Genomic DNA, 14,043 nt, shown 5'->3' with positions numbered 1-14,043 from the left:
CAGACTGTACACTCATTTGACCTCTCCTGTTTATTTGAAACATCTTCATGGAGAGGGAGGCAGGCGGGGAAGTGCACTTCCTTCGCCACCTGCAAAACCCTGCAGTTGTTCATGCGGGCATAAAACAAATGGATTCCTACATAGAAGCCGCCAGCATTTAGTACCTTCTAAAAGCGGGCAGATTCTTCACAGGAATGCAAAGGGCAATTTGCAGGCAGCATTTGGATCCTTCACAAAACGGAGCGTAAACGAGAAGAGTAAAGGTGAAGGCGCTGGCTCTGGCATCCCTACCAAAAAAATCTGGATTGAAAGTGCATTGCTACTGGATTTTCCCAAACATTTAAATCCTCTTTAAATCATCTTTAACTGCAGAAAATCCAATTGTTCTCAGTGGGTTGCCTTTGGCTCCCTTTTGGCTTAATGCAATTCCCAATGCAATCCAATCCCCAAACAATCCACTAAAAATCCAAAGGCAATCCAATCCCCAAACAATCCACAAAAAATCCCAAAACAATCCAATCCCCAAACAATCCAGTAAAAATCCAAATGCAATCCAATCCCCAAACAATCCACAAAAAATCCCAAAGCAATCCAATCCCCAAACTATCCAGTAAAAATCCAAAAGCAATCCAATCCCCAAACAATCCTATAAAATTCCCAATGCAATCCAATCCCCAAACAATCCAGTAAAAATCCCTATGCAATCCAATCCCCAGACAATCCTATAAAAATCCCTGTGCAATCCAATCCCCAAACAATCCACTAAAAATCCAAAGGCAATCCAATCCCCAAACAATCCACAAAAAATCCCAAAACAATCCAATCCCCAAACAATCCAGTAAAAATCCAAATGCAATCCAATCCCCAAACAATCCACAAAAAATCCCAAAGCAATCCAATCCCCAAACTATCCAGAAAAAATCCAAAAGCAATCCAATCCCCAAACAATCCTATACAAATCCAAAAGCAATCCAATCCCCAAACAATCCTATACAAATCCAAAAGCAATCCAATCCCCAAACAATGCATTAAAAATCCAAAAGCAATCCAATCCCCAAACAGTCCTATAAAAGTCCAAAAGCAATCCAATCCCCAAACAATCCAATAAAAATCCAAAAGCAATCCAATCCCCAAACAATCCTATACAAATCCAAAAGCAATCCAATCCCCAAACAATCCTATACAAATCCAAAAGCAATCCAATCCCCAAACAATCCTATACAAATCCAAAAGCAATCCAATCCCCAAACAATGCATTAAAAATCCAAAAGCAATCCAATCCCCAAACAGTCCTATAAAAGTCCAAAAGCAATCCAATCCCCAAACAATCCTATAAAAATCCAAAAGCAATCCAATCCCCAAACAATCCACTAAAAATCCAGAAGCAATCCAATCCCCAAACAATCCACTAAAAATCCAAAAGCAATCCAATCCCCAAACAATCCACTAAAAATCCAAAGGCAATCCAATCCCCCAAACAGTCCGCTAAAAACCCAAAAGCAATTCAATCCCCATTAATCCACAAAAAATCCCAAAGCAATCCAATCCCCAAACTATCCAGTAAAAATCCAAAAGAAATCCAATCCCCAAACAATCCTATAAAATTCCCAATGCAATCCAATCCCCAAACAATCCAGTAAAAATCCAAAAGCAATCCAATCCCCAAACAATCCTATAAAAATCCCTATGCAATCCAATCCCCAAACAATCCACTAAAAATCCAAAGGAAAGCCAATCCTCAAACAATCCTATAAAAATCCAAAAGCAATCCAACCCCCAAACAATCCTATAAAAATCCAAAAGCAATCCAATCCCCAAACAATCCACTAAAAATCCAAAAGCAATCCAATCCCCAAACAATCCACTAAAAATCCAAAGGCAATCCAATCCCCCAAACAGTCCGCTAAAAACCCAAAAGCAATTCAATCCCCATTAATCCACAAAAAATGCAAAAGCATTCCAATCCCCACACAATCCACAAAAAAATACAAAAACAATCCAATCCCCAAACAGTCCTATAAAAGTCCAAAAGCAATCCAACCCCCAAACAATCCTATAAAAATCCAAAAACAATCCAATCCCCAAACAATCCACTAAAAATCCAAAAGCAATCCAATCCCCAAACAATCCACTAAAAATCCAAAGGCAATCCAATCCCCCAAACAGTCCGCTAAAAACCCAAAAGCAATTCAATCCCCATTAATCCACAAAAAATGCAAAAGCATTCCAATCCCCAAACAATTCTCTAAAAATCCAAAAGCATTCCAATCCCCCCACAATCCACAAAAAATGCAAAAACAATCCAATCCCCAAACAATCCACAAAAAATCCAAAAGCAATCCAATACCCACACAATCCACAAAAAATCCAAAAGCAAACCAATCCCCAAACAATCCACTAAAAATCTAAAAGCAATCCAATCTCCACACAATCCACAAAAAATGCAAAAGCATTCCAATCCCCAAACAATCCACTAAAAATCCTAAAACAATCCAATCCCCAAACAATCCACTAAAAATCCAAAAGTAATGCAATCCCCAAACAATCCACTAAAAGTCCAAAAGCAATGTAATCCCCAAACAATTTACTAAAAATCCAAACGCAATCCAATCCCCAAACAATCCACTAAAAATCCAAAAGCAATCCAATCTCTAACAATCCACTAAAAATCCAAAAGCAATGCAATCCCAAAAGCAATTGATTGCATTTAGCTCCCTTTTGGGTAAATGCACCCAAAATATGCCAATTAGAAATCTTCCCTGATAGAAGCGATGCAATCAGAAAACAATCCTATGGAAATCCCAAAGGAATGTTAACTATAAACCTGAAAAGAAACCCTCCAAAAGTGATTACACTCATTGGGTCTTAGTAATCATTTGGGTAAAATGTCAGGAATGTCGAGCAAGGTTAATGGGATATTATGTATTAAAAAAATAAAGAAAAAAAAGAATTAAACACCTGCTTTTTATTGAATTGCATTTATTAAAAGAGGCACAATGCGGTACAACCTGAAAGTGTACATAGCACACAAGCATGACTGTGGCAATCCCAGAACTGGCTGCTTTATAATTTGTGGACATGCATGGATTAAAAAAACAATACCAGCCAGGGAGTCAAATGAGGAACCAGGCTAAGCCAGCCCAGGGAGCAAGGGAGTCAGGTAGGGACCCACCCCAAGGAGCTAGGGAGAAAGATGGGGACCCAACTCGAGGAGCAACCATGAAGGAGGTACCCAGACGCAGCACAGCTACAAAGGAAGTCTAGTGGGGACCCAGAACCGGCCAATAAGTCAAATGGAGACCCAGGGAAAGCCCAGAGAGCAAGGGAGTCAGGTGGGGACCCAGCCCAGGGAGCAAGGGTGAAGGAGGGACCGGGAACCAGCCCATGCAGCCAGATGGGTACCCAGACCCAGCCCAGGGATTAGGGGAGTCAGGTGGATAACCAGCCTATGGAGCAAGGGAGGGAGGGGGGGACACAGACCCAGCCCAATGAGGTGGGGGTGCATGACCCATCCCAGGGAGTAAGGGGGAGGTGTGGACACAGACCCAGCCCAGCAAATAAAGGACATGGGGATGCAGACCCATCCAACGAAACAAGAGAGTGAGGGAGCGACCCAGGATTAGCCCAGGGAGCAGAGGAGGGAAGACGCTGACCCAGTACAGGGCGCAATGGGGAAGGATACCGGCCCATGGAGCAAGAGAGTTGGAGAGGGGAGAACACACAATCATGCGTGGAAGTAAGGGGGAAGAGGGTACCGAGCAGAGAGCAAGAGGGCCCAGGTCGCAAGGGAGTTCCCCTGAACCATCTAAGGTAGCAGTTTATAATACAATAACTAAATGTTTTGAAAAATAAGACATTTTGCATTCTTTAAGTTGCAAGTGGCTCTCCTGATAACGTGGTAGCTAAATCCAAGTTGAGAGATCACCTCAAAAATGTTTTACCATAATTGCATGTTTCTGACATTTAGTATCTCTTGTTTCCATTTCTTGTATACATCTTATTTAAGAGTATATCATTGGCTATTCACCGAATGTGCCCAATCTGACTCTGTCCCGCTGATAAAGCTACTGAAGAACACGCATTGCCAAAGCCACTGAAGCCAGGTTTAAAACAAGCATTGGCAAAGCCACTGAAGCCATGTTTAAAACAAGCATTGGCAAAGCCACTGAAGTCCTGTTTAAAACAAGCATTGACAAAGCCACTGAAGACACGTTTAAAACAAGCATCGGCAAAGCCACTAAAACCACTGAAGACAATGGATAGAGTGCTATTCCCATGGGTGCACATTCGTATACCCTTAAGATAAAGCTTAGCGACTGGGCATTATTCGATAAAGAAATAGTTAAGTGCAGTGGAACTTGTATTGCACCAATAAAATCCAAAATAAATAAACTCTGTGAAATGTTTAACCACATTAAAATCCTAAATAACTGCAACCAACATTGAAACTAGGTTGACAATCCAACATTTAAATGCAGTACAAATGTGTGCCTAGTGTTACTGGATTCTTTTTACTGAGGAACAAGTTGAAAAAATTCCCAAATAAATCTTCCAATGTAAGACCAAACAATCCTTGCTTGTCAAACAATCCAAAATGAATGCAGTAAAAATGTGTTGTGTTGCTGGATTGATTTTATTGAGCAACAGTAAAAATGCGTGCCTGCCAATTAGTGTTAATGGATTGGTTTTACTGAGAAACAAGTCAGTAAAAATCCAAAATAAATCCTCCAACCCAAGACAAATAAATCCTTGTTTGGAAAAAGTCCCCAAAAAAATCCAAAATAAATGCAAAATAAATCTGAAGCTTGAAAACAAGACAGAAGCAATCCCAAAACAATCCAAAAAGTGGATTTCTTATTTTGTTTTGCTAGGGGAATTTTACTCTTTCATTTTCCACTCCGTTTTGTGAAAGTGGAAATGTGCATGCCGGCGACACAACAGCACGTTAGTGCCGGCATTGCCAGTGCCCTGCATGCATCTACCACTTGCACTCCTTTGCTTTTTCCACAAGGCATTTGGGAGCGAGATGTCTGTCAGGGGCCAACAAGCGTTGCAGATCAGACAAGCAGACTTTGGTGGCGGGGGGAGGGGCGGGGGGTTCTCACTCTGGCCTCCACATCTTAACTCTCTATTTGTTCTCAATGCAGGCAAGATTGACATGTTTGTGGCCGGGTCGGGCACCGGGGGAACAATAACTGGCAATGGACGCAAGCTGAAGGAGAAGTGCCCAGGATGTAAGGTGAGTGTGCCCAGTGGGCGGCAGTGCCAGTTGCCCTGTTTGCTCTGCCCACTATGGAGTCAGAAGTCGCCCCTTCACTGCAAGGCACTGAAATAGCGCATTCTGTTTTACAATGCAATGAGATGGGCAGGGGCGGGGTCAAAGCCTACAAATAGAGGAGGGACTCCTTAACAAATTTAATATGGCGTCAGTGCGTCACCAGAAATTAGCATATCAAGCTGCCCTCTGAAAAAAGTGGGGGGACACCGTCCACCTGTGTGTATCCTCGACTGGAGCCCAGGTACTGGCACGCCTTCTTGACGCACCTTTTGCCAGGTGAGGCCTGTGACCCAAGTGACCAGTCCCGTGGCCTCCAGTTCACCTTAGAGTGCTCAGAGGCAAAAGGGCGCCCTGACATATGACCCCAGGGCGTCCCATTCCAGGGATCTCAAGGTGTCATGTGTCCAGCCAGCATGGAAGATCTTAAAGGACCTCATGTTAGAAGCCATGGTGCCGTGAATTCCAGCGCCTTGATTCCTCTGGGTTTAGTGCGCTTTACAAATGATAAAATAAGTGAAAAAATAAAGCACAAAGGCGTCTTGTCTTTATGTTTATTTTATTGCCCTGGGCTATTTGTCAATATATTTGTGCCTGCAGAGGAGCCGACGGATCACGCGCATCCTGCAAAAGCACACAGTCGTCATTTTGCAAAAAGTGTTACTTGCCCGCAGTGAGCTGTCAGCCTCAGCACTTTTACGCCTGCATGAAAATCTCATGTACAAGCATGTGGACTCGGATGGCGGAGTAGAAGCGCACAGCTGCGCCTGCTCCCCCTCCCAGCGCCTATACAATGCCTTGGAGGGTAAAAGTAAGGTGGAAAGGGCTCACGCCTTACTTTCGCGCCTTGCTTTCACGCCATGCTTTCGCACCTTGCTTTTACGCCTTGCTTTCACGCCTTGCTTTCGCGCCTTGCTTTTGTGCCTTGGTTTTACGCCTTGCTTTCGCGCCTTGCTTTCACGCCTTGCTTTCACAGCTTGCTTTTACGCCTTGCTTTCGCGCCTTGCTTTCACGCCTTGCTTTCGCACCTTGCTTTCACGCCTTGCTTTCGCGCCTTGCTTTCGTGCCTTGGTTTTGCGCCTTGCCTGTCATGCCTTGCTTTCGCGCCTTGCTTTCACACCTTGCTTTTATGTCTTGCTTTTATGCCTTGCTTTCACGCCTTGCTTTTCCGCTTTGCATTCACGCCTTGCTTTTGCACATTGCTTTCACACCTTGCTTTCACACCTTGCTTTCGCGCCTTGCTTTTAGGCTTTGCTTTTGCAGTCTAGGGCTTGGAAAAATAGCCCCTGGGTATTTCACTCTTTTTCCTGGAATCTACTGGTTCTCCCGGATGCAGCGTGTCAGATGTTCTGTTCCCAAAGCACAGCTGGCATGCAGGAAGACTGTATGCACATCTGCACACTGCGATTCTGCCATGAGTGTAGATGCCAGGCATCTGAAGTACGCCGGGGGCAGGTTATTACTCGCCCCTTGTTATACCCCTGGGTATTCATAAGAATTGCACCATATAAACCCTAATGCCTTAACATGGCATATCTATCAGGATGGGTATTCAGCTGGCTGCCCTTTGCTGTTCTTCTGCTGGGTTCTTGCCTGGTCTGCCTGCTTGTCTAATGACTGCCTCATTCCCCTACGTTTCTATCTTGTTCTAGATCATTGGTGTGGATCCGGAAGGTTCCATCGTTGCCCTGCCCCCAGAGCTCAATAAGAACGGGCTGCAGAAGTTCATTGTGGAAGGCATCGGCCATGACTACATCCCCACCGCCCTGGACCGATCGGTGAGAGACGCTTATCCATGTCTTCCCACTCTGGGTCAAAAGATGGGTGGTCCGAAGAGACTGCATGGTCTTCTTGATCTAGAATGCTGGGTTTCATGGACAGTGTGGCAGGAGAGTGCCTTTTCCAGAAATTCTGGGACCAGCCTGGATCCTGTCCTGCTTTTGGTGCACAGTGCTGTTTTGTCAATATCCAGAGGCAGGCATTTCTGGTCACACTCTTATTTCTGTCTTGTTACACTCAATATCCTCTAACTTGAAATCCTGAGTCTGGCTTCTGGTCAGTCGCGCAACAATGATGCAGATTCCCCTTTTCCAGAGAAAATGAATTTCATACAGCAAGCGTACTCTTTCAGGCGTAACCCTAGATTCCTTCATTTGCCCAGACATGGTCCTTCGCATCTTTTGCACACCTTCGCCCGTTCTCCGTCTTCTACACCCAAGCGTGACCCGTCTTCTCCTCCCTTCAGCCTCTAACAGCCAGTGTCCTGATGAAGGCCTGCGGGCCGCGATCCATGGAGGAGGGCTCTTCTGGGTGCTTTTCCCAATCTGGAGGAAGGTCTTAGAGGGGCACTTGATCACTTTGGTTCATGATCCAGGTTTCAGGGCATGAAATGGTGAGATTCTGTGTAATGTAATCATACACAAAATATATCCGGGATAGGAGGCCTGGATTTCATTTTCCCACTTCTATTGCATCGTCGCTTCTACACTCCATAGACACCCAGACCCCACAGACCAGAATGCTCTATCTCCTGTGCACAGCACTCATCTTCTGGATGCTCCAGTCAAATACATGGACTCTGTATAGCGCCCAACTGCTGTGTGGATCGATACAGGCACTATATCAAATACCAATAATCAAAACGAAAGAAATCCCCTATTCTGCCCCCATTCCTGCTCTTCCCCAACTCTGAGAACATTCCTGCTCCAGCCATAGGATCTTCTCACCATCCTTTTCCAATAGGCTGGCTCACTCGCCAGTGCTCGCTGCTCAGGGATCTTGGTAACTAAGCACATTTTCCCAGGGTCCCAGCCCCTTTGCCCCGCTCCGCCTTCTACAGGTGCCAAGGAAGAGGCCTGTGCCCTACTCCCACAAGCTTCTGCCTGATAGCTAGTCTGCACACAGCCTCCACCCTGGGGTTCAAGGGTCTTCTCACATCACAAGATGTGGACACGAGGGGGTCTGTAGTCCCAGGAGTGCCCAGCTCTGGAGATGGTGGCTCTCAGTGGAGTTGCTTGGGCACAGCTGCCGTCTACCCCTCATGGCACTGTCCTGGGATCTCCCATTGCTCTGGGCATTTTGGCTCTGCAGAGGACCTGCTTTGGAGGCCTCGGTCCCTGGTGGTGAAGCAGTTCTGCTGCAAAGCCACACTTTTCTCAAAGTAATCAGTGCGCTTTACTGCGGCTCCATTCTCAGCGCCTTCTCTCCATCCCCAGGTGGTGGACCAGTGGTGCAAGGTCAGCGACAAGGACTCCTTCCTCATGGCCCGGCGGCTGATCAAGGAGGAGGGGATACTGTGCGGTAAGTATCATGGAATGCTAGCAACCCCCCCCCCCCCCGAAGTCAACAGATGGGGCCAACCCTGAAACGCCCTGACCCCCAACCCCACCACCATGAGGCTAGTTGCCAGATAGGGGAGGAACCTCCTGAAACACCACACTCCCATCATCTTTGCCACTGCACCCACCAATACATCCACCTCACCCCAACAATCCCACCTGCTATTGCCATCTTCTCACCCGGCCCCCTCCACTGCGACCGATGGCGGCCCCCAGCCTCGCCGCAGTGCACCACTGCAGTGGATTTCGATGAATTTGCAGCACTTTGACTTCCTGCCTGAAATTACCTCCAAAGTTCCCTGGAAATCCTCAGCCGGGCATTGCTCTGCCTTTAGTTATTTGTGGGATCTGGAAAACAGACGCCTGAGTGAGAACAAGTCAAATTCACCAGCTCCCCGTAGTGCAACAATGTACTCATGTTTTCCCTATAGAACTTAAGTTCTTTTTTAGAAAATGTTGATATGGAAAAACGTAAGATCTGTCTGTGAATAAATGAAATGTTTCATTCCACAATAATACAAATTTGCTTTTCTCCAAGATATCTGCACCGATCGGCCCTGATTTACTCCACCAGGTGCAGGTTTGATCCATGCAGAAATCTCCCTGAACCCTAAGAGAGTGGTATTTGCGGCACGTGGCAACGTGGCGGCCAGCTCTAGATGAAGCCACTCCCCGAGCATGGAGGAAAGTTCTTCCAACACCCCCAAACGACATCAATCACCAAGCCCATGAAAGGGCAGATTAATTTAGGTCAGAGTAATCTACAGAAGATGTGCTGGTATTCTGGGAAGAAGGGGCATCTACCACCAGGGATGGAACCCAGCAGTCAGAAGGGGCATCTACCACCAGGGATGGAACCCAGCAGTCAGAAGGGGCATCTACCACCAGGGATGGAACCCAGCAGTCAGAAGGGCATCTACCACCAGGGATGGAACCCAACAGTCAGAAGGGGCATCTACCACTAGGGATGGAACCCAGCAGTCAGAAGGGCATATACCACCAGGGATGGAACCCAACATCAGAAGGGCATCTACCACCAGGGATGGAACCCAGCACTCAGAAGGGCATTTACCACCAGGGATGGAACCCAGCAGTCAGAAGGGGCATCTAACACCAGGGATGGAACCCAGCAGTCAGAAGGGGCATCTACCACCAGGGATGGAACCCAAGAGTCAGAAGGGGCATCTACCAGAAGGGATGAAACCCAGCAGTCAGAAGGGGCATCTACCACCAGGGATGGGACCCAGCAGTCAGAAGGGGCATCTACCACCAGGGATGGAACCCAGCAGTCAGAAGGGCATCTACCACCAGGGATGGAACCCAGCAGTCAGAAGGGCATCTACCACCAGAGATGAAACCCAAGAGTCAGAAGGGGCATCTACCACCAGGGATGGAACCCAAGAGTCAGAAGGGGCATCTACCACCAGGGATGGAACCCAGCAGTCAGAAGGGGCATCTAACACCAGGGATGGAACCCAGCAGTCAGAAGGGCATCTACCACCAGGGATGGAACCCAGCAGTCAGAAGGGCATCTACCACCAGGGATGGAACCCAAGAGTCAGAAGGGGCATCTACCACCAGGGATGGAACCCAAGAGTCAGAAGGGGCATCTACCACCAGGGATGGGACCCAGCAGTCAGAAGGGGCATCTACCACCAAGGATGGAACCCAGCAGTCAGAAGGGCATCTACCACCAGAGATGGAACCCAGCAGTCAGAAGGGCATCTACCACCAGGGATGGAACCCAGCAGTCAGAAGGGGCATCTACCACCAGGGATGGAACCCAGCAGTCAGAAGGGCATCTACCACCAGGGATGGAACCCAACAGTCAGAACGGCATCTACCACCAGGGATGGAACCCAACAGTCAGAAGGGCATCTACCACCAGGGATGGAACCCAACCGTCAGAAGGGCATCTACCACCAGGGATGGAACCCAACATCAGAAGGGCATCTACCACCAGGGATGGAACCCAGCAGTCAGAAGGGGCATCTACCACCAGGGATGTAACCCAGCAGTCAGAAGGGTATCTACCACCAGGGATGGAACCCAAGAGTCAGAAGGGGCATCTACCACCAGGGATGGAACCCAGCAGTCAGAAGGGTATCTACCACCAGGGATGGAACCCAACAGTCAGAAGGGCATCTACCACCAGGGATGGAACCCAAGAGTCAGAAGGGCATCTACCACCACGGATGGAACCCAACATCAGAAGGGCATCTACCACCAGGGATGGAACCCAGCAGTCAGAAGGGCATCTACCACCAGGGATGGAACCTAACAGTCAGAACGGTATCTACCACCAGGGATGGAACCTAACAGTCAGAAGGGGCATCTACCACCAGGGATGGAACCCAGCAGTCAGAAGGGGCATCTACCACCAGGGATGGACCCCAACAGTCAGAAGGGCATCTAAGACCAGGGATGGAACCCAACAGTCAGAAGGGTATCAACCACCAGGGATGGAACCCAGCAGTCAGAAGGGACATCTACCACCAGGGATGGAACCCAACAGTCAGAAGGGGCATCTACCACCAGGGGTGGAACCCAGCAGTCAGATGGGCATCTACCACCAGGGATGGAACCCAACAGTCAGAAGGGCATCTACCACCAGGGATGGAACCCAGCAGTCGGAAGGGGCAAATACCACCTGGGATGGAAACCAGCAGTCAGAAGGGGCATCTACCACCAGGGATGGAACCCAAGAGTCAGAAGGGCATCTACCACCACGGATGGAACCCAAGAGTCAGAAGGGGAATCTACCACCAGGGATGGAACCCAACAGTCAGAAGGGCATCTACCACCAGGGATGGAACCCAACATCAGAAGGGCATCTACCACCAGGGATGGACCCCAACAGTCAGAAGGGCATCTACCACCAGGGATAGAACCCAAGAGTCAGAAAGGGCATCTACCACCAGGGATGGAACCCAAGATTCAGAAGGGGCATCTACCACCAGGGATGGAACCCAACAGTCAGAAGGGGCATCTACCACCAGGGATGGAACCCAGCAGTCAGACAGGCATCTACCACCCGGGATGGAACCCAACAGTCAGAAGGGCATCTACCACTAGGGATGGAACCCAACATCAGAAGGGTATCTACCACCAGGGATGGACCCCAACAGTCAGAAGGGCATCTACCACCAGGGATGGAACCCAGCAGTCAGAAGGGTATCTACCACCAGGATTGGAACCCAACAGTCTGACGGGCATCTACCACCAGGGATGGAACCCAGCAGTCAGAAGGGGCATCTACCACCAGGGATGGAACCCAGCAGTCAGACAGGCATCTACCACCAGGGATGGAACCCAACAGTCAGAAGGGCATCTACTACTAGGGATGGAACCCAAGAGTCAGAAGGGGCATCTACCAGAAGGGATGAAACCCAGCAGTCAGAAGGGGCATCTACCACCAGGGATGGGACCCAGCAGTCAGAAGGGGCATCTACCACCAGGGATGGAACCCAGCAGTCAGAAGGGCATCTACCACCAGGGATGGAACCCAGCAGTCAGAAGGGCATCTACCACCAGAGATGGAACCCAAGAGTCAGAAGGGGCATCTACCACCAGGGATGGAACCCAAGAGTCAGAAGGGGCATCTACCACCAGGGATGGAACCCAGCAGTCAGAAGGGGCATCTAACACCAGGGATGGAACCCAGCAGTCAGAAGGGCATCTACCACCAGGGATGGAACCCAGCAGTCAGAAGGGCATCTACCACCAGGGATGGAACCCAAGAGTCAGAAGGGGCATCTACCACCAGGGATGGAACCCAAGAGTCAGAAGGGGCATCTACCACCAGGGATGGGACCCAGCAGTCAGAAGGGGCATCTACCACCAAGGATGGAACCCAGCAGTCAGAAGGGCATCTACCACCAGAGATGGAACCCAGCAGTCAGAAGGGCATCTACCACCAGGGATGGAACCCAGCAGTCAGAAGGGGCATCTACCACCAGGGATGGAACCCAGCAGTCAGAAGGGCATCTACCACCAGGGATGGAACCCAACAGTCAGAACGGCATCTACCACCAGGGATGGAACCCAACAGTCAGAAGGGCATCTACCACCAGGGATGGAACCCAACCGTCAGAAGGGCATCTACCACCAGGGATGGAACCCAACATCAGAAGGGCATCTACCACCAGGGATGGAACCCAGCAGTCAGAAGGGGCATCTACCACCAGGGATGTAACCCAGCAGTCAGAAGGGTATCTACCACCAGGGATGGAACCCAAGAGTCAGAAGGGGCATCTACCACCAGGGATGGAACCCAGCAGTCAGAAGGGTATCTACCACCAGGGATGGAACCCAACAGTCAGAAGGGCATCTACCACCAGGGATGGAACCCAAGAGTCAGAAGGGCATCTACCACCACGGATGGAACCCAACATCAGAAGGGCATCTACCACCAGGGATGGAACCCAGCAGTCAGAAGGGCATCTACCACCAGGGATGGAACCTAACAGTCAGAACGGTATCTACCACCAGGGATGGAACCTAACAGTCAGAAGGGGCATCTACCACCAGGGATGGAACCCAGCAGTCAGAAGGGGCATCTACCACCAGGGATGGACCCCAACAGTCAGAAGGGCATCTAAGACCAGGGATGGAACCCAACAGTCAGAAGGGTATCAACCACCAGGGATGGAACCCAGCAGTCAGAAGGGACATCTACCACCAGGGATGGAACCCAACAGTCAGAAGGGGCATCTACCACCAGGGGTGGAACCCAGCAGTCAGATGGGCATCTACCACCAGGGATGGAACCCAACAGTCAGAAGGGCATCTACCACCAGGGATGGAACCCAGCAGTCGGAAGGGGCAAATACCACCTGGGATGGAAACCAGCAGTCAGAAGGGGCATCTACCACCAGGGATGGAACCCAAGAGTCAGAAGGGCATCTACCACCACGGATGGAACCCAAGAGTCAGAAGGGGAATCTACCACCAGGGATGGAACCCAACAGTCAGAAGGGCATCTACCACCAGGGATGGAACCCAACATCAGAAGGGCATCTACCACCAGGGATGGACCCCAACAGTCAGAAGGGCATCTACCACCAGGGATAGAACCCAAGAGTCAGAAAGGGCATCTACCACCAGGGATGGAACCCAAGATTCAGAAGGGGCATCTACCACCAGGGATGGAACCCAACAGTCAGAAGGGGCATCTACCACCAGGGATGGAACCCAGCAGTCAGACAGGCATCTACCACCCGGGATGGAACCCAACAGTCAGAAGGGCATCTACCACTAGGGATGGAACCCAACATCAGAAGGGTATCTACCACCAGGGATGGACCCCAACAGTCAGAAGGGCATCTACCACCAGGGATGGAACCCAGCAGTCAGAAGGGTATCTACCACCAGGATTGGAACCCAACAGTCTGACGGGCATCTACCACCAGGGATGGAACCCAGCAGTCA

General features: G+C 49.2%; 1 protein-coding gene across 2 annotated transcripts in view; it reads left to right on the top strand.

Moving 5' to 3' along the window:
- LOC138525616 (cystathionine beta-synthase-like) overlaps positions 1 to 14,043 on the top strand; it is a 215,315-nt gene that overhangs the window by 169,934 nt on the left and 31,338 nt on the right. For both annotated transcript variants that reach the window (XM_069635662.1, XM_069635663.1), the window contains exons 8-10: positions 5,148 to 5,239; positions 6,928 to 7,053; positions 8,491 to 8,575. In XM_069635662.1, the coding sequence (XP_069491763.1) occupies positions 5,148 to 5,239; positions 6,928 to 7,053; positions 8,491 to 8,575 (303 nt within the window). The remainder of the gene's footprint in view (positions 1 to 5,147; positions 5,240 to 6,927; positions 7,054 to 8,490; positions 8,576 to 14,043) is intronic.

Source organism: Ambystoma mexicanum, chromosome 7p (assembly GCF_040938575.1).
Source record: "Ambystoma mexicanum isolate Mex_15411 chromosome 7p, UKY_AmexF1_1, whole genome shotgun sequence".
Classification (NCBI taxonomy): Eukaryota; Metazoa; Chordata; class Amphibia; order Caudata; family Ambystomatidae; genus Ambystoma; species Ambystoma mexicanum.
This window is presented reverse-complemented; position numbering and strand designations above follow the sequence as displayed.